Source organism: Alosa alosa, chromosome 11, assembly GCF_017589495.1.
Source record: "Alosa alosa isolate M-15738 ecotype Scorff River chromosome 11, AALO_Geno_1.1, whole genome shotgun sequence".
NCBI lineage: Eukaryota > Metazoa > Chordata > Actinopteri > Clupeiformes > Clupeidae > Alosa > Alosa alosa.
This window is the reverse complement of record NC_063199.1, coordinates 13,774,058-13,792,025: the sequence shown is the minus strand read 5'-3', so window position 1 is coordinate 13,792,025 and position 17,968 is coordinate 13,774,058. Positions and strand designations below refer to the sequence as shown.

General features: G+C 43.0%; 2 protein-coding genes and 1 non-coding gene across 3 annotated transcripts; 2 read left to right on the top strand and 1 right to left on the bottom strand.

The window, feature by feature from the left end:
* The first annotated feature begins 103 nt into the window (after positions 1 to 103).
* Positions 104 to 2,711, top strand: LOC125303147 (eukaryotic translation initiation factor 4 gamma 2-like). Its single transcript, XM_048256691.1, has 5 exons — positions 104 to 225; positions 395 to 533; positions 679 to 842; positions 1,840 to 2,001; positions 2,268 to 2,711. Exons 2-5 carry the CDS (start codon positions 419 to 421, stop codon positions 2,544 to 2,546), a joined length of 720 nt encoding a protein of 239 aa, XP_048112648.1. The 5' UTR covers positions 104 to 225; positions 395 to 418; the 3' UTR covers positions 2,547 to 2,711.
* On the top strand, positions 1,995 to 2,175 carry LOC125304077. The gene has a single exon (XR_007195189.1). It is a non-coding gene; the product is annotated as a small nucleolar RNA SNORD97 (small nucleolar RNA).
* A 4,365-nt stretch (positions 2,712 to 7,076) lies between the features above and the next one.
* Positions 7,077 to 10,267, bottom strand: LOC125303456 (golgin subfamily A member 6-like protein 22). The gene is made up of 6 exons (XM_048257219.1): positions 10,187 to 10,267; positions 9,751 to 9,938; positions 8,277 to 8,490; positions 7,912 to 8,010; positions 7,732 to 7,802; positions 7,077 to 7,369 (listed from the first exon to the last, which is right to left on the bottom strand). Exons 1-6 carry the CDS (start codon positions 10,265 to 10,267, stop codon positions 7,207 to 7,209), a joined length of 816 nt encoding a protein of 271 aa, XP_048113176.1. The 3' UTR covers positions 7,077 to 7,206.
* Positions 10,268 to 17,968: the final 7,701 nt, after the last annotated feature.

Sequence of the window (17,968 nt, the reverse complement as noted above, 5' to 3'; positions counted from 1 at the left end):
GACAAGTAATTTCTAGAAACAAGCATTTATAGATTTTTTTCCATGGAAACCGTTCTAGGCGGATTTGAGAATCTCTACACATTTTTTTTAGTAGAGCCTACTACACTGATTCAACCATATAATACAGTCTGGATTCAACCAGCATCTCCATTCAAATCCTGATTGACGTCATTCCTCATCCGTGGGGATCCAGAAGTATTCCAGATTCGTCAAGATGCAGTGAAGGTTCAATTTTTATATATCATATCAATGTTTTTTTGTACTGTATATATTAGCATTGTCATGTCAATGTATTGTATTGTTACAAGTTTTAAAATGCAAGCAATACTTTACTACAAAATATTGCTAAACAGGCTGTTAACTCAGACCTTCTTTTTTTCCCCCCCTTTCTCAGGATTTGGGTGTCTTCATTCCGCCCATGACCCAGGGAATGAGAATGGACTTCTTTCTGGATGGCCCTTTCATGCCACCCAGGATGAAACTGGACAGAGAAACTCTTGGGGGATTGGCTGACATGTTCGGACAAATGCCAGGTGGGTGAGCCCCGTCACTGATTTAGGTGTTACTTGTGGGTGGGGCGAGCGAGTGAGTGGCTCAAGGAGCGGAATTACTTATGTGTCAAAGATCACAAAGCAACATGTATGTCTCAGCTAATTGGCTGTATGTGCCTGTGTTTAGGCAGTGGCATAGGGACTGGTCCCGGAGTCATTCAGGACCGCTTCTCGCCCACAATGGGCCGCCATCGCTCCAACCCGCTCTTCAATGGACACGGTGGACACATGGCTCCTCCGCCACAGTCTCAGTTTGACTTGGGCGTCAAACCGTTCATGAAAACCAACCAGGTAATAAGACCCCTTTTACCTCCATCTCAAATCTTGTGTAATGTTATCTGATGAACTGATGTCTCCAAAAATGCAGATAAAGCACATAAATATGAGGATATTGAACAGAGAATATTTCCTCAGGGTTACAATTATAGGTATAGATCAGATCTGTAGGCTGTTGGAACTATTTCGGTAGTCGAATATAAATCGAATGTTGAAATTACTAATCGAATGTGTGTTTTTGGGTTGTTTTTTTTTTTTAATACACACTACTCACAAAAAGTCAGGGATATCTGGCTTTCGGGTGAAATTTAATGTTTCAGTACTGAAACGTTGGACGTGCGCACTCAAAAGTTTAGAGAAGGTCATATTAATTTCACCTGTCAAGGTTATAGTGGTTTTTAGGTTTATCCTGAAATTTCACCCGAAAGCCGAATATCCCTGACTTTTTGTGAGTAGTGGATGTGTTGGCTAACTTAAGTGAATATGTGATAACGAAACTGGTTTTGTCACGTCTGATGCACAATCTAGAAATGGCAGAAAACAATGCACGCACGGAGATCACTCCTGACCATTTTAGAAGTGATGTGTGGAAAGTTTTTGGATTTCCATCAGAAAACAGAGGAATAACTAGTAGCCTAAAATGTTGTAATCTGCAGAAAATGTAGGCTAAGGCCAAAATTAAATCTCACTCGAAATCAGCGGTTTAAGCAGTATTCTTGCTTTTCAACCGTGGTAAGAAAAAATCCATACTGTCCCAGCGTTGATGGTGGCATTGGCAATGCATAAGCCTGTTTATACAGTAGAGGTGCATAGTAAATATTAATAATAGGCCAAATTTGAGCATTAAATATTCAAATATAAATCAATTATTAAAAATAATAATGAATGAAATTTGAATGGGATTATAGAGGAAGATTGACAGCCCTCATCTGTATATGGCATGACTTCACAGATAATCTATAGCCATCTATGCAATCAGTTGTTAATATTTCTGTGGCCTTTCTTTGTACAGGGACAGAATCAGCATTTCCACAATCAGAACCAGAGCCATCCATCCCAGCAGCAGGCCCAGTCAAAGGACATGCCTCCAAGGTTTATCAAGAAAGGACAGCTTAATGCAGATGAGGTACGAGCGGGTGGATTCGCTACACAGCAGCCTCATGCAGTGTGCCCGGTGATTTATAAAAAGACGCGTTATTCTGACGGATCCCCCCCTGCTGTCTGTTCTCTGGCTTTTCTTCTCTCTCACTAGTCTCCCCCTTTGCTATGTCTATCTGTTTTCTCCTCTGTCTCTCCATCTACGACAGCCAGCAGGTCCACTGATTGCGATTATGAGAGATGAGGGCACAACTTTAAACCTCATATGACTTTTCTCCTACTTTGTTGCTCTGCTGACGTGTCCTTCTTGACCCCTGCCCCTCCCCACCCATCTCCCTATAGATCAGTCTGAGACCAGCACACTCCTTCCCCGTTAACAAAAATCAAGTGCCAAAGCTGCAGCCTCAGATCTCCACCATGATTCCTCTAAGTGCGCAGCCACCCCGCACCCAGACCCCTCCTCTTGGACAGGTTTGTATTGTATTGTATTGTATTGTATTGTATTGTATTGTATTTGTAACTTGTACAGGCCTTATTGGGACTGCTACACATGTTTATCCACCTGTGCCTGCTGTGCTACAAACCTCATTTGATCTCCTGATTTGTTACCTGAATGTGTAACTGAGCTAGCCGGATTACTGATCGAATCAAGAGGATGATGAGCCTGGCTGCTCTCCATCAAGCCTGTCAGTTACAAAAGAATCTCTTTAAGTCAGTGGTCCCCAAACTACGGCCCGCGGACCGGATACAGCCCGCCACCTCATTTTGGGTGGCCCCCCAAAACATGTCCGTGGTATATAGCAACCGGCCCGCACAGGAGTACGACATCGTCAAACTATAACCTCCGCAATTTCCCCCATTCATTCTCTATGGCGAGTCTTAACAGTACACATGTAATACTCTTTTTGTCCACTGGTGGTTATTTTGGCGCTGTTTTGCGTTTGCCATCAAAAACGGAATGAAATGTAGGCCTACCTGCAAACGATGTAAGAGGCCTATGCTGACTGCATCACTGCTCAAAGTATTGTAAAAGTTTATCAATTAATTGTTAATAACTAACTAACTTCTATTCAAGTCATATTTCTGGGATAATTATTTCTATTTTGTATTCACTCGTTCAAATGTTCATAGAAAGTTAGAATGGTGGTCATTTCAGACCACTTCAGCGCTTAATAAAATTCTCATAGTTTGAGAACTTTACATTTTCAGAGTTCACACATTTTTAATAAAATATACTTTTGGGAATGCAAAAGTCTTTTTTTATTAGTATTATTATGACTGCCGCATTGTGGCCCGGCGGTCATATAGGTTTAGTCAGATTTTTTTTTTTTTTTTTTTCTTTTTTAGCATGCCCAAATTTCCGTCAATGATTCCCCGGACACTGAAAGACCGGGTACACGAAACTTGGTGGACATGTAACCCCACATGGATAGCATGGAACCATCGTTTTTTTTTTTGATCTGTAGCCCCTCCGCTGAATTGGACCCCGAAAGGAGGGTAGGGCAGACACAGTTTTCTGTGAATATCTCGAGAACCGTGGGGCCTAGGGAGGTCCACCTTTTTTTTTTGTATGTTGGTCTTAAGGGGCATGTCAACCCATCCCATTACCACTTATTTCATGTATATAGCCACCTAGTTAAAAATTAAAAAAGCAAAAAATTAGGTGTTTTCATCTCAATATCTCTGGCTGACAAGGTCAAAACTGCACCTAAATTAAAAGAGTAGGATCATTATGACACCCTCTGAATGCATGCCAAGTTTTGTGTACTTTTCGTTCATGGGGGCCTTACAATAAAATAATTTATGTGTACATTTAGTGACGCGTACACCAACAAGGATTCCCGGGACACTGAAAGACCGGGGTACACAAAACTTGGTGAGCATGTACCCCCACATGGATAGCATGGAACCGTCATTTTTTAAGTTTTCATCTGCAGCCCCCCCACAGCTGGACTGGACCCCGAAAGGAGGTAGGGCAGACACAGTTCTCTGTGAATCTTTTATGGTATGTTGGTCTCAAGGGCCCACATCAACCTGGCTCATAATCACTCATTTTACCCCCGTAAAAAAAAATGAAAATCAGTAGGATTAAAAAAGAAAGCCAAAATAAATATTCATCATAATCATCATGGCTGCATTTTCAGTATTGGCGAGAAGTAGTCGTTTGTCCACTAGATGGCGATCGTTGCAGTGAGGCGTAATTTTGTTGGAAGTTAAAAGTGGGTTGGAAAAACAATGGGCGCTTCATACAAGGACTGTAATTTACCGCAGCGAACATCTAATAAGGATAGGGCGATGTTCACATGAAGTGTAATTCCCATTTCTTCTTGAAGCGAAATAAATCTAAGGATGTTTCGGACATGCTTGGTTTTACTGCAGGCACGTTAATCTTGTAATATCAATAAGGACCTAGGTAATGTTACCGTTAAGCGTTGGTTGAGTGATGGAGGCATTTGATTGATTGCATTTGTAGAAAACTATAAATCGCGGTTATACCAAGCAAATTGATAGCAGCACTGTTTGTATCTTTCGACTGTCATTTATTGCACGTGCTACAAAATCATTCTGTGCAATGGAAGATTTACCAACGTTACACCGGTCTGATACAGTTTTGCCTATACATGCGTGAGACTGAGAGCAGCCTGTTTATTTTGTTTTAAGTCGTTACGGTGTGAGAGGGGAATCGATGTGCTTTGATTACAGCTTGGTAGTTGTAGTCTGTGAAATTAAAAAAAGCGTGTGTGTGAAGTATCCAAACAATGACACCTTCATTTCATTATGGCTGCTTTAGCAAAACACCTTAAGCTACTGTGTAGTGGGTCCCATTTAGAAGTGGCTACTTCATTCAAGCTTTCCTTGACTCATGGAGCTGCGTGAATGTTATTACAACTTTTAAGCCCACGATATGACAGTTTAAGTCCGCTTGATACTGTAAAGTAAAAGCCATTGGTTTCAAAGGAGATTTTATTTGTGTCTCCAGCATAGCCTATTGACAATTTATGTTGTCAATAGGCCTACCTTATAATCCTACCTGTAGCTTAGGAAGCTAACAACTTTCTATTAGGATCTAGTTTGTTAGTTACCGTTTTGTCATAACTCCCTGATGCATTTTTGCATTTAGAATAGCCAGAGCGTGTATATCTCAATCGGAAAATTAAACAATATCGGTGTTTATGGACTAGGCTGGGTGAACCCAGCCTGATCTGCCCGCTATTTATTTTTTGATTTCTTAAAAGATTGAGCTTGGTCTGATGAAAGCCAGACTAGCCATGGACCTCAGTTAAACAATGCAAGGGAACATGAATCAGCCTATATTTGCACTAACAATAACGGACAAAAGCTTTTCAACTTTGGCCCGTTAAAATGTGTATGAACAGTCTAGCGGCGCATTTCATCAAGGCCCATTTGGACATGTCAGTTATTTGCACCACTGGTTAGATGTAAAACAGCATTTCGTTTCAGACTAGGCTACTGTTACTTAATTTGTGCATTAACAATAACGTTTCAGACTACTGTTACTTAATTTGTGCATTGACAATAAAGTATTACATGAACTAAAGATGACTAAAATCTTATGTAGAAGAAGAAACATTCACAAAAAATCCATCCATCCAAAATGACCTTTGTTTTTGATAGCTGTTGAAAAACGGCATGGAACTGACAGAGATGTTTTTGTTTATAAATACATAAAAATAAATAAATAAATAACATTATGCTGATACCTTTTGCTTTTCCCAAATACAATGTAGCCTACAGGTGTAAGTGACCTTTCATCAATCCAGTTGCAATGGATGAACTGTGATGAACTGCCCTACTTGTGATTGTTTAGAGATTTTAAAGGTTTTATAACAATTCTACATCTTCTTTGGCTATTCTACAATCTATTCACCTTTTCAGCACCAGTAGGGTACTTTCTGTGCAGCCGCACACACACACTCAGGCATGCCAAACAAGCATACACAAAAGTTTCAAGAGTGGGGGATGGAGTAAAATATGGAGACAAATTGAAGTGTGATTTATTTTCGCGGAACGGATGTACAGGACTGAGCGGCGGTCATATTTTGTACCGCTATGCGGTACATCTAGTTTAATTTGAGTTATGTTTTACACTGAAATGGCATGATGGCAATATAAACACAGCTAACAATGGTATTAAATTGCAATAGCCTATAGATTAAATGTAATGGAATATTCAACTAAGGTAGACTGCTGTTGTTCACAGCACTAAGCTATTTATGGTTACTGATTTACTCCGAGTCTCTGGCCCTCTCTTAGAGCCAGGCATAGTAAGCTGGCCCTCGGAAGAAAAAGTTTGGGGACCACTGCTTTAAGGTAATCAGCAAGTTTATTGTAGTTGAGTTTTTTTTTTTAAGATGCTGTTTCTACCTCTTCAGTTCCTAGGCTTTCTTTTATTTCTCTTCTGACTCATCTGTACTTAAGAGGTGTGCTCCCGTTCACTACTGTCATCGGCAATGCCCTGGTCAGTGCACCAGTCACCAGGGAGGACCTGGTCTGTGGACAGACTCCACCAGGTGCTTCTTGGGGGGATGTCCCACCAGGTGCTTCTTGGGGGGGATGTCCCACCAGGTGCTTCTTGGGGGGATGTCCCTCCAGGTGCTTCTTGGGGGGGGATGTCCCTCGACTGTGTGAAGTGCAACACTGGCCTATGAAGCCGTCAGTGTCTGTCCCTCTTTTTGTCTTTGGCACGCCCACTCCTTTCTCCACTCAGTATTTTGTAAGGTATTGAATTTTGCTATTTTGTTTCTTTTTTTTTTGTCAATTTTGTTTTTCCTTTTCTTAAATAATGACCGTAAAGTAAATCTGATCTATCCTGCAAAAAGCCTTGGGCTGCCTCCCATTACAATGGGCAAAACTAAGCATTTTAACCTGCCTTTTTTAATTTGGTGAATAAATAATGTTGAGATAATGAATTGGTTTGGAACTCTACCTCTATGCACATCTGGAGAGATTTTTTTTTTTTTAACCCTTTACCCTTGTCAAGAAGAAATGTAATTGACAAGTGAAGGAGAAGGTGCATTGTCCTCGATCAATGGGGCTTTCTCTGATGTGAGCACAGCTCTGCTTCTGTAAAACTCTAAATAGCTTAGATCATGTAACTGTAAGATGTTTTAAAATGCTCAATTGTGCACCACTGTTGCTTAACTCATTAAAGGTAAACACTTGATCACTTATTTTTTTCTAGCAGTCATTTGAGAATCTACACATGAGTAGAGCCTACTACACTGATTCAACCAGCATCTCCATTCAAATCCTGATGAAGTCATTCCTCATCCGTGGGGATCCAGAAGTATTCCACCACTTTCCTGCTCCTCCTAGCAGGCCATGGGTCCAACGGAGTTTCTGCTGCCATGGGTGAAAGGTCACTGAAGTAAGAGGGACCAGAGTCCCTCCCTGCCCGAGGTGCAGACACTCTGAACATGGTCCTGGGGGCAGAGGGGTGCAAATGAGTCATCACTCTTCTGTGGTGTTCTGAACATCAGACCAGTTCCACTCAATTAGATTAATGATCAGAGGTAGTTTGCTATACCTTCACATTTATTCATTTAGCAGACGCTATTATCCGTTGTCCCTAGAGGAGCTCAGGGTTAAGTGCCTTGCTCAAGGGCACACCGGTGGAAGCTGGGAATTGAAGCCACAACTTTTCAGGCTGCAGCATGCTAGCCCAGCTCCTTAGCCACTGCACTACCACTGCCCTGGCTATAGATAATTGTGCACCCTAATTTCATGAATTAATTCTTTTTTAAAAATACAACCTTTTATGTGGATGAGTCTCAGGTGACGGTACCTTGATGATGAGCTTGTCTCTGTGTCATCACTGGCTGGTTCTGGCGTGGAGATATACACAGGATCTCCTTCCTGTAGACAGCAGGGGAATGCTTGGTATGAGCAATTATTAGCCTAAATACTTGGATGTTGTAAGAAGCACCCATGCACCTGAACCATGTTTCCATTGAATAACAATTACCGTAAAGTTCCTTGGGGCACCATCTGAGTTCTTCAGGATTTTAACCCTCTGGTCACTTTCAGTCATGCATAAGACGTAGCTCTTAATGTTTGCCTGACACTAAGAAAAGAAAAATAGTTATATTTTGTAAATGTTTGTATTTTTCTGTACAATCCTTTTGAGAAGCTTGTGAAGAGCTTGGTTTGCTCATCCCCCCCCCACCAAGCTCTTTTAAAACCCCTTCTAATTCACTCACAGAACCAGCATGTCAACACCATAGTCCCCCTAACCCTGGTCACGAAGATTAGAAACCTGGGATGAAATACCACGCTCTCCAGTCACAGGTGGTCTGACATGACACATCAACCATCAGTACACTGACTCACTGCTTTGTTTCGGCGCTGGGCCTTGAGGTCCTCCTGAGCCTTGAGGATGTTCTCCAGCGTCTGGTGCTTCTCCCTCCAGCCCAGGCACTCGCTGGTGCACTCGTCCCGCTCCCTCTCCGCCAGCCGCCTGGCCTGCTCGGCCTCCTGCTGCGCTTTACTGGACCTCTCGCTCTGCTCCTCCGCAGCTAGAGCTCTGCGTCTGGAGCTCACCTCCCTGGAGACAGGAGAACACCAGATGTACACAGACATGAGGAGACAAGAGGCACATTTAGTGGCCTGACCAGATAAGAACAGATCAAACAGGAGCAGTTTAGTCTACGTGATACGCAGGACATCACCATCTCAGTATACCCACTTAAAATAGGCTAGGATACTGTAAGTATTAACATTTGGAGTATACAGAAGGCTGCGACATTAGATGATTAATACACAGAGGCTGTCATATTGTCTATTGTTATACCTTTGTTGAATGTTGAAGATGGTTGTGGTCAGTAGTAGCAAAGTGACCCATATTTCTTGTCTATGTGTGTTTTGTTTCCACAGAAGCGTGTGTGGTTGTAATTGGCTGGAGCTGTGTGATGTGAAACTAGGTCAAATACTTCTGAATGAATATGTACCTCAAAAATCTCAGTAGGCTGAGAGGTCTGCTGTTTAAACAACCACACAAAACAAGTCTGCACAAAATTCTAGTAAGCTTTCTTCAGAACTGAAATTTTCACAACTGTCAGAATGTTCAGGGTGTCTTAGGTTAGGTACCAAAGCTGTTATCACAATATACTTTGAAGGGGACATTATTACACCCTGCCCTGCCCCCTCCCATAACATAAATTAGGGTAGTGCTTAACAAGTAGCTACTATAGACTATTGTTAACTAGATTGTATACAAGGCTGTATCATGTTCTATGTTATGTGATCATGTACCCCCCTGCATGATCACCACGGTAATATAGCCACATAAAGCACAAAGGCATACCCAGACAGCACATGCAGTTGTTGCACAAACACGTTTTTGAATATTTGCTACTTTGACCACAATATCTGGACTTATTTTCTGTACCAATGCACAGATTTATGTTCATATGATTGTAGTTATGGTGGTAATTTTTTCAACCCTCAATGGCATAACATATAATGGCACATGAAAATGAGAAAAACAGTCTTATTAGACATTATTGTTTAAAAGAAGACCGATCACCCCATGTGTTAGTGAGTTTGTACATAATAGAATGGCAGGAACTGATTTCACCCTCCTCCAAAGTTGACTCCATGGCTATGGCCTTTTCTTGTACCACTACTAGCCAGAGGGGGGCAGCAGATATTTAACACAAACCAAACCAAGTTTTTAGAGAACTTCAGGGAACACACGTACACACACATTTTTCTCATACATATCTATCTATACACTACACTATATACATACACACACACACACACACACAAACTTTTGATTGGATAATATAACAGGTGATCTCACTTCTCTTTGATCTTCACATTCTCCTCTGTGAGTTCCTTCAGCCGATGCCGCAGATTGTTCCTCTCCTCCTCCAGTCCTCGGTTCTCCTCCAGCAGAACGTGCTTCTCAGAGGATACTCTGTCCAGCTTCAGCTTTGTTTCAAAGTTGTTCTTCTCTGCTTTGGCTAACAACAGCTGGACATCTGTGTGCTATGAAAGATTTAGTGCAAATTTTGATCATATGAATCATTACACATTTATATCAGTTGACTTATTGTTGAGTCCTGATTTAACCTTGTCTGTTCACTGCAAGAATAATATCAGTCATATCATTTCACCCCCTGACTATGTGTAATGCAGTACTATGTGTCTTGTCTAATGTGTGTGGGTGTGTGTGTGTGTTAGTTGCGTTGTGTAATATGCATGTGTGTAAGTGAGTATGACTATGTTTGACATGCCTCTTTTTTGAGCTGCTGCATTTCGTCATTCAGTTTGGCCCTGTTGTCCAGTGCTAAGTCCATCTCCTGACGGCTGTCCATGGCTCGTGCCTCTGCCACTGCCCGGCTCTTCTCTGCCTCTCCGCGCTTCAGCTCTGCGTCCTCTGCTGCCCGTGAGCACAGTGTGGCCCTCTGCTGGCTCAGGTGCAGCTTCTGTTTCAGCTGTCAGAGGGAATCGGCACACACACCAGGTTCACACAATTCAATGTTTGAATGCTCCCAAGGCCCTGTGTTCCCTCCGCTAGAGCCTGAGTTTTAAGATTTCCTCAGGCACAAATTCTCTCAACACTGTTCTTTGTGTCTGCTATCTTTTTGGAATTTGGCCAAGTGCATGTAAATCAGAGCCAACGCCATAGTTGTTGTTTTTACGTTGTGGGAATGTAACACCAAGAAGATTATGGGACTGTGGGAACATAGAACATACATGTATGAACCATGTCATGGGCAGTGGTTGCTATGCCGACACCCCACCAAAACCTTACCTCTTTCACCTGGGCCTGTAGCTCCTGGTTAAGGTTGCGCAGGTTCCTCATGGTCAGCTCGTTCTCTGTCCTCATCATGATCCTCTCCATGTAGATCTCATTGGACAGGTACTTATTCTCCTTCCTCAGGTCCTCACACTCCTGCACAGGAGTCACAGATGCAGTCATGTGTCAGAACATCACAGAGACCTGCCTGCGCTGTACAGTGTTGTTTCACAGGTCTCATGTTCATTATCACTGAAACATCATACCCACATTTCCTACTTGTTCAACAAGTCCAAACACATAATTTGATATACATTGTAAATGATACGACGAAAAACAGAATGGGCATAATGTATAATGGGTATACTAGAATGCATAGTAGACTATACATTATCACTAGGAAAGTCAAACTCATCATCATTCGTGTCACATGTTTTTCATGTCTCTGCATGGTTCAAGTGTCTTCCCTCCAGATTAGTCCTATGAGAATTTATTCTTTGAACAAGACATGTACAAATTGCAGGTTTGGGTGTTTTGTGCCATTTTGTGCTTACCTTTCTCTTTCTGACCAGTTCCCCCTGCAGGTGGTTGATCTGGAGGAAGGTGCCCCCTGCGCTGACCGGCCTGACTGCGCGGACAGGCCTACGGTTAGTGAGAGAGGGCTTGGAGATGGACTTGAGCTCCTCCGTCCCTCCGTCCTTCCCGAAGCGCACGCCACTGCCATTCATGTTGCTGCTGCTCAGGGAGAAGGACTTGTACAGCCCCCCGTCCAGGACCGGGGTTTTCCCCAGAGAGAGCGCCTGCAGGTCCCCATGGGAGGTGGCCCTCAGGGACATGTTTTGGGGGCTGGTTGGCTGGCTGGCTCCGCTGGTTATCACCCCTGCTAAGGCTCGTCTGAAGAGGTGCCAAAGTTCCAGTCTGGAGCCTCAGGTTCTCTGAGCAGGGGCACACGATCTCCCCAGCACCACATGCTCAATTATTCATTTGATAATGTGATCTGGCTTCACAGGGTAGAGAAACCCGACGCCCGGAAGGTGCGTGGCCGGTCCCTCACCAATCCAGTCAGCCACCATAACTAATTACACCGAACCGCCACCTCCTCTCACCACTGTGACCCACTCCCTGGGGTAAACTCCAGCCTTTCTTTGAGGAAACTCTGGGCACTCAGTTAAGGTCATCTCATTGAATAACACAGCTATCTCTGGCCCAAGGGTGATGATAACACAGCTATCTCTGGCCCAAGGATGATCATAATATGTGTTTTTTCCTCAATCAACTCACCAGGACAGTGATGGAGTTTGGCTGGGTGGGGGGTGAAATGGAGTGTGTCCAATTAGGCCCAGCCAGTGGCCTACAACCGAAGAAGCACCAGATCCTTTTTTTCTGCGCAGAAACTCAAGCCAAGCAGGCAGGGATGCATTATTCAGGCTCAGCAGCTGAAATAGGACAAGTTCCACATGCGTGACTCAGATAGAAAGAATTGTTTTCACCTGCTTAGCAGCGATTTGGTTCAGCATACACCGACTATTGCCTTTCCCACAACAACTGTTTTGTGTCTGTAATTAGTCCTGTGAAGTTGTGATTGCAAAGCATATTACATACCAGGGTGGCAATTTGTTATAGCCAGAGGTATGGGGTAAAATACCATTGTATACTGACACAGCCAGATTTGTATTGTTTCGTCCCAGGAAGCTCTTTTCCATTCTTCTCCACTCATCAGTTTATTATCAGAGCTAACACTGTGAGGAAGTATGGCAGCTTGTGATTTCCAGGAAATGGAGCGGTATGGAGACCATACTGTCATCTCAGGACAAGATGTACTGTTTGTGTTCTCTGTGCACAAGATTCAGCAGTGCGGAGCAGTCAGGGGGTTTGTTTAGGGAACCTGCAGTCTCATTGTTTCCTTGGATACACCAATAGACAACCATGATGAAACTCACTAGTAGATGCTGAACATAAACCGCAAGCCAAATGAAATGGTATTAAGTGCAAACCTAAAGAGAATCAGAAGAAACAGACCACTACCCTACAGCTGTAAGAGTATTTTTCATGAACATGCAAGGGGCTGTTCAGACAGTCATGGTCCGTCATGTTTTCTCTGACGTGACCTGTATGCCAGCTCCTTGGGGAAGGCTTGTGTGAGAATATGACTCTGTACATGGATTCTTGTATTTATGGCCCTTTCCTACCTGACACAATGCTGTGGAACAAGAGGAGCAGGAAGACTAGTCAAGGGCCCAAATCTCATATCAACGTCAGTGGAAGAACTCATTAGGCAGGAACGGTGAGGACTGTTTCCTCTTGAGCAAAACAAAATGTTTGCAGGAGGCAATAACGATTCATCTCAAGGTTGGAATAGTTGAGGTCCTCAAGGTCACTGTGGCTTGCTGGGTAGAATATTAGCTGGTGTAGAATATTAAAACTGTTTATAAATCACTGTACAATACGATACAAGGATGTAATTTGTCACTTATATAATTTGTAAAACATGTAGCAAAATGGCATTTGCTCAACTTTCCTGTGCTGAGGTGTCACTTACATTAGTATAAAGAAGAAAGATTTAGAATATTTTAATAAATAAATTGAGAGAAGGGGATAAAAAGTGCAGTGTGGCAAGTCCAGATAATGTATTTAGAGTCTGTTATGTATCCAGGGTACAACCCCAATTCCAAAAAAGTTGGGATGTTGTGTAAAATGCAAATAAACATATTTTGTAAACCACATTTAGCAGAAAGGACATAGACAACAAATGAAATGTTTGTGTGAATGTGTGAAAATGACAAATTGACTATTTCATGGGAAATATAAGCACATTTTGAAATTTAATGCCAGCCAGCAACATGTCTCACAAAAGTTGGGACAGGGACAACAAAAGGCTGGAAAAGTTTTGTAATGTTAAAGACAACAAAAGATAAAGGCATATTTCACAACTAATTAGGTTAACTGGCACCATGCTTGGGTATAAAAAGGGCATCCTAGACAGGGCTGTAGTGGAGGCTAAACACATGTAAACCGTTTATGCACCTCTAAATTGCGTTTATCCACCTCTAAACAGTCTACTGTTCTTAAGCCATTTGAAATTAAGCTTATGTAATTTTACAATTGCCTATAGTTTTATATTGTTAGTTTTATATGGTTAACCCTGCACAACATGTAGTTTATCCATATTACACTGCATTATACTGTCAGTGACCAATCATCTTGTGGCAGCCACCAGGAAGCAGCAGGCTGCATCAAAGATTCGTCACAGAGATGTAGAGTCTCTCAGAAGTAAAGATGTTGAGGTATTCATCACTCTGTGTAAACCTTTGTAGCCAAATAATGCAACAATACAAGAATAATTTTACTCTGCCATTGTAAATAGCCTACTTCTCATGGCTTGTTCCCCCTGTACACAATGAAAATGCTTTTGTTGTGGAGGTGAAGGATTAACAACAGGCAAAAACTCTCCAAAGCTATATCTACTGACAAGGTAATGTTTCACAATTCTCGTGATATGTCTTCGGGCCGGTATTCTTGAAGTTGCATGGCTGGTTTTCTCGTTAGCGACTTGCTACGGCTGACCTGTATGGCTATGAAAGATTCCCCTATTACAAGTTTGTTTACCATCAAATTATATTAAAGGTGCTCTAAGCGATGGCACACATTTTTTAGGCTAAAACATTAAATGTCACTTTACTGCAAACATCACCTAACCAACCTCAACCAGCTGCCTGTGTCCTGAATACACTGTAAAAAACGCCATCTGTGGACAGCCCGGGCTCCAAAAATGGCAACAAAAACAACCTGGGCAAACCTAGCCCATAAAAACATAATAAACTGTTCCAGCAAATCACAGACGAGATGCGCGTTTAGGAGAGTTTCAATTGCAAGGGAGCAGCACGGGAGGGAGGGGGAGAAAGTAGCGAGCTAGCTCTCTGTTTTGTTTGAAAGTCAACAGAAGTGTTGTTACTCAGCATTGCCAGAGACTTTCTAATGAGGAGACACAGCACTCAAAAAAATACTCCATAGAAATGCATGGGGCTAGTTTGTCACGCCAATATGGCCGTTGTCTACACATATCCCACCCCTTCCTCGGCAAAACGTCGACATGTGAATACATTGAGCCAATCATGTGGTGTGATGTGAATACATTGAGCCAATCATATGGTGTGTTGTGAAGACATCGTGCCAATCATGTGTTGTGATCTCGCCGCTGGAGCCAGATTGGTGTCGTGAAGCCTTAAGCGACGCCAAGAGTTCGACCCAAAGACTGTGCCCGATGAGTGCCCATAAAACGTTGGTATATGGCCGCCGAGTGGAGGGACTTGCCTAAAAGGACTTTGGCATTGCTTAGAGCACCTTTTAAGGTAAAAATCTTGCAGAGTGTTTCTTTAACATGAAATTGCAAAGAATCTGTGGATCTCATCATCTACAGTGCTTGACATACTGTACAAGTACATACACCTAGTGGGGTGCATTCTTCAGTTATCTTATACGTAAGTAACTATAGCCTTCAGCCAGGAGCAGATGCAGGTGGTATGGCTACACAGCCTTCACTGAGTATTTTGGCCCTCAACCACAACACTCCCCTCTGTTCCTGGCTTCCAGCTTTCCTCCACCCACCCACTCCATATCCACCAAGAGGCAAGTTGTGCCTCCTCCCTCATCTGACGAGCTGCTTGTTTTCATCCAGGCCCAGAGCTGATAATAGCTGCTAGGTTGATTTGGCGGGGAAACGTCTGCAGCCGACATCCACCGGGAACAGCCATGCCTGCCATCCCTTGTCCTTGCAGTCCTCCCAAGGCACTGTCAGCTCAACCAGGATTATTTTCTTGCCCTCAGTTGACCACAGGACAATGTCTGGGTGGTCGTGTGCACCACCTCCGGGAACTGCAGCCTTTTGCCCACGTCCACCCTCATCTCCCAGGACCTGGCAATTTGCAGGATGTTGGGTTTTGATGACTTGGTTGAAAAAGGCTTGGCTCCTCCTTGACGAAGGTGATCACCCTCTTCAAGCCCATACTGGCAGGCCTCTTGCATGCATTTTCTCCCACTCCAATATGTCAGCAAGGGACAGTAACACCGTGTCATGATGCCACCTATACCCTCCTTGGGTAAAAGCTGTTTTACACCCTGACAGTATGTGCCAGTGACCCCTTTTTGACCACAAAGCTTGCAGTTAGGATCTTTTCTCAGCCCCCATACATGTAGGAACGTGCCATAGACAGATCACAGGACAGGAGAAAGGAAATTCCGAAGGGGTCAAGCTGCCACAGCTCTTGCCAGGAGATCTTGCGCTTGTCCAGGTCCCATTTGGATCCTTGTTCCACTGCCCTTGTCATCCGCCTCTCCTCCTCACGGGCCCGCACCTCAACCTGAACCATCTTCCACCTGCTGTTCACACCTGCACTTCTCCACTGCTGGAAATGTGCAGAGCCGAGTCCTTTCCGTCCGACGCAGGAGCTTCCACGGATGCCTCACTGCTTGAGAGCACTCACCGCCTGCTCTACAGCTGTGCTGGCTGCCCACTTGCGTCCAGACTTGGTTGTAACTTGCCTCACTTGCCTCACCAGGTCGTCTTTGGAGTGTCTGAGACTAAGTAGGACTCTATACTGTGCCACTTTAAACTCCTCTACAATGAAGGATAGGGGGAGTTGCAGTTGCCCTGACCGAATGTAGAGGCCCACTGAGGGAAAGCTTGGAGGAATCCCCAACCACCTTCACAGGTGCTTGTTGGTCTTCCTCTCAATGCCCTCAACGGCAGTCATGGGGAACTCATAGATGGTGAAGAGTTAAAGAAGCCTGGGCAGAAGGCCATGCTGGTAAAGCCAGGCCTTAAATTTACCAGGGAGTTTGGACTTGTCGATCTTCTCAGTTGTTTGTTAACACCGTAAGATAAGAGCACGACCGATATGTGATTTTAAAGACTGCTGATTTCGATATTTGATGATTTCAAAAACCAATAAATGATAAATCGGCCAATATTCATTTTTTAACAAACACAATGTAAAAATGTGTTCTGATATTAGCATATTGAAAAGTTCTGATCAAGGTGGGATATTGTGTTTAAATAGGCCTAACTATCTGGTATCCTAATGAAAGGCTCTTATACAATAAATTATGAAATAATTATTATGAATATTAGCATCAAGTCTTTCAGGTCTCTCAGGATTGGACCGTGCCCGCTACAACCGCGAACCAGCAAGAGAATAGAAGGGATGCGAGCGCTTCTGTGCAGAACATTAAAAAAGACCAGTTGATAGTCATAATTGGTGTTTAAAAAGGGAAGTGGAGGCTACATGTGTACTATATATAGTAGGAGAAATAGGGTGACCACATGTTACAATAACAGGATAGAGCAGCCACACTGCCTCTATCATATCTGTGCCTCAGACAAGGCTCAAAGGATGCTGCAACCGCAACCCAGCTCAGCTAGAGAACAGAAGGGACATCTATTTTTTCGCTTGATGCAAGTGGTTCTGTGCAGAAACACTTTGAAATAGGGTGATCACCAACTAGACTCTGAAAAGGAGGAGTAGTTGTGAGGACAAAAATGAGGACAAATTGAGGGGTGGGGGCGGGGGAGGGGTCAACTAGAGTGTAATGCATGCCACCTCCTATCTGTAATGAGCCAGCCAACTGCAGAGAATGTGTTGTTTTTTTATCATCGATTGCTGCTCATAAGCCTTGTCTGCTGTGCAGCAATTTTATCATCGCTACTTACAAGCATTGTTTGCTGTGGAGTAGGCCTACTTGTCAAAAAGGCAGACAAGAGCCCAAAAAGGAGGACACTCTACCTAGACAAACTGGCTATTAGCTAATGCTATTGTTGTGGCTAACTACCTTAGCTACATGGTCAGAAAATGTATGAAATAACAGTCAAAATTATAGTGCTGTTTTTTAGTTATTCAGTATAACCGCGTTAATGTTTCACAAATACATCAACAATCATGTTAGCCTACCCCACTCAACCAATGCTAACATTATTTTATTTTACTGTTGGAAAAACTGTTTATCGTTAAGCTGGAAAACAATTTTAGATAGGGATCACTATTTGGCTTTCCTTTAGGCTACTTATTTTAAAAAATAATTATCGGTATAATTATATTTATAAATGCCGGTACTGATAGTTTGGCAAATATCTCATATCGGCAAACAGATTTATCAGTCGGGCTTTTGTCCTTTTTTTTACAAAATCTGTTACTTTCTGTTCAATTTATTGTGTAAATATAGTAAAACACCATTTGAACTAGGCTACACACAATGATGTCTTATTTGCATAAGAACACTGATT

Bases quoted from the DNA above. Each gene is read 5' to 3' on its own strand.
- LOC125303456 (XM_048257219.1), bottom strand. From the start codon at position 10,267: ATGGACAGCCGTCAGGAGATGGACTTAGCACTGGACAACAGGGCCAAA. The intron at 8,491-9,750 runs GTGAGATCACCT...TCCTGTCTCCAG, and splicing joins AATGTGAAGATCAAAGAGAA to GGAGGTGAGCTCCAGACGCA. The intron at 7,803-7,911 runs GTAATTGTTATT...TGCTGTCTACAG, and splicing joins GTGCCCCAAGGAACTTTACG to GAAGGAGATCCTGTGTATAT.
- LOC125303147 (XM_048256691.1), top strand. From the start codon at position 419: ATGACCCAGGGAATGAGAATGGACTTCTTTCTGGATGGCCCTTTCATG. The intron at 534-678 runs GTGGGTGAGCCC...GCCTGTGTTTAG, and splicing joins CATGTTCGGACAAATGCCAG to GCAGTGGCATAGGGACTGGT. The intron at 2,002-2,267 runs GTGATTTATAAA...ATCTCCCTATAG, and splicing joins AGCCTCATGCAGTGTGCCCG to ATCAGTCTGAGACCAGCACA.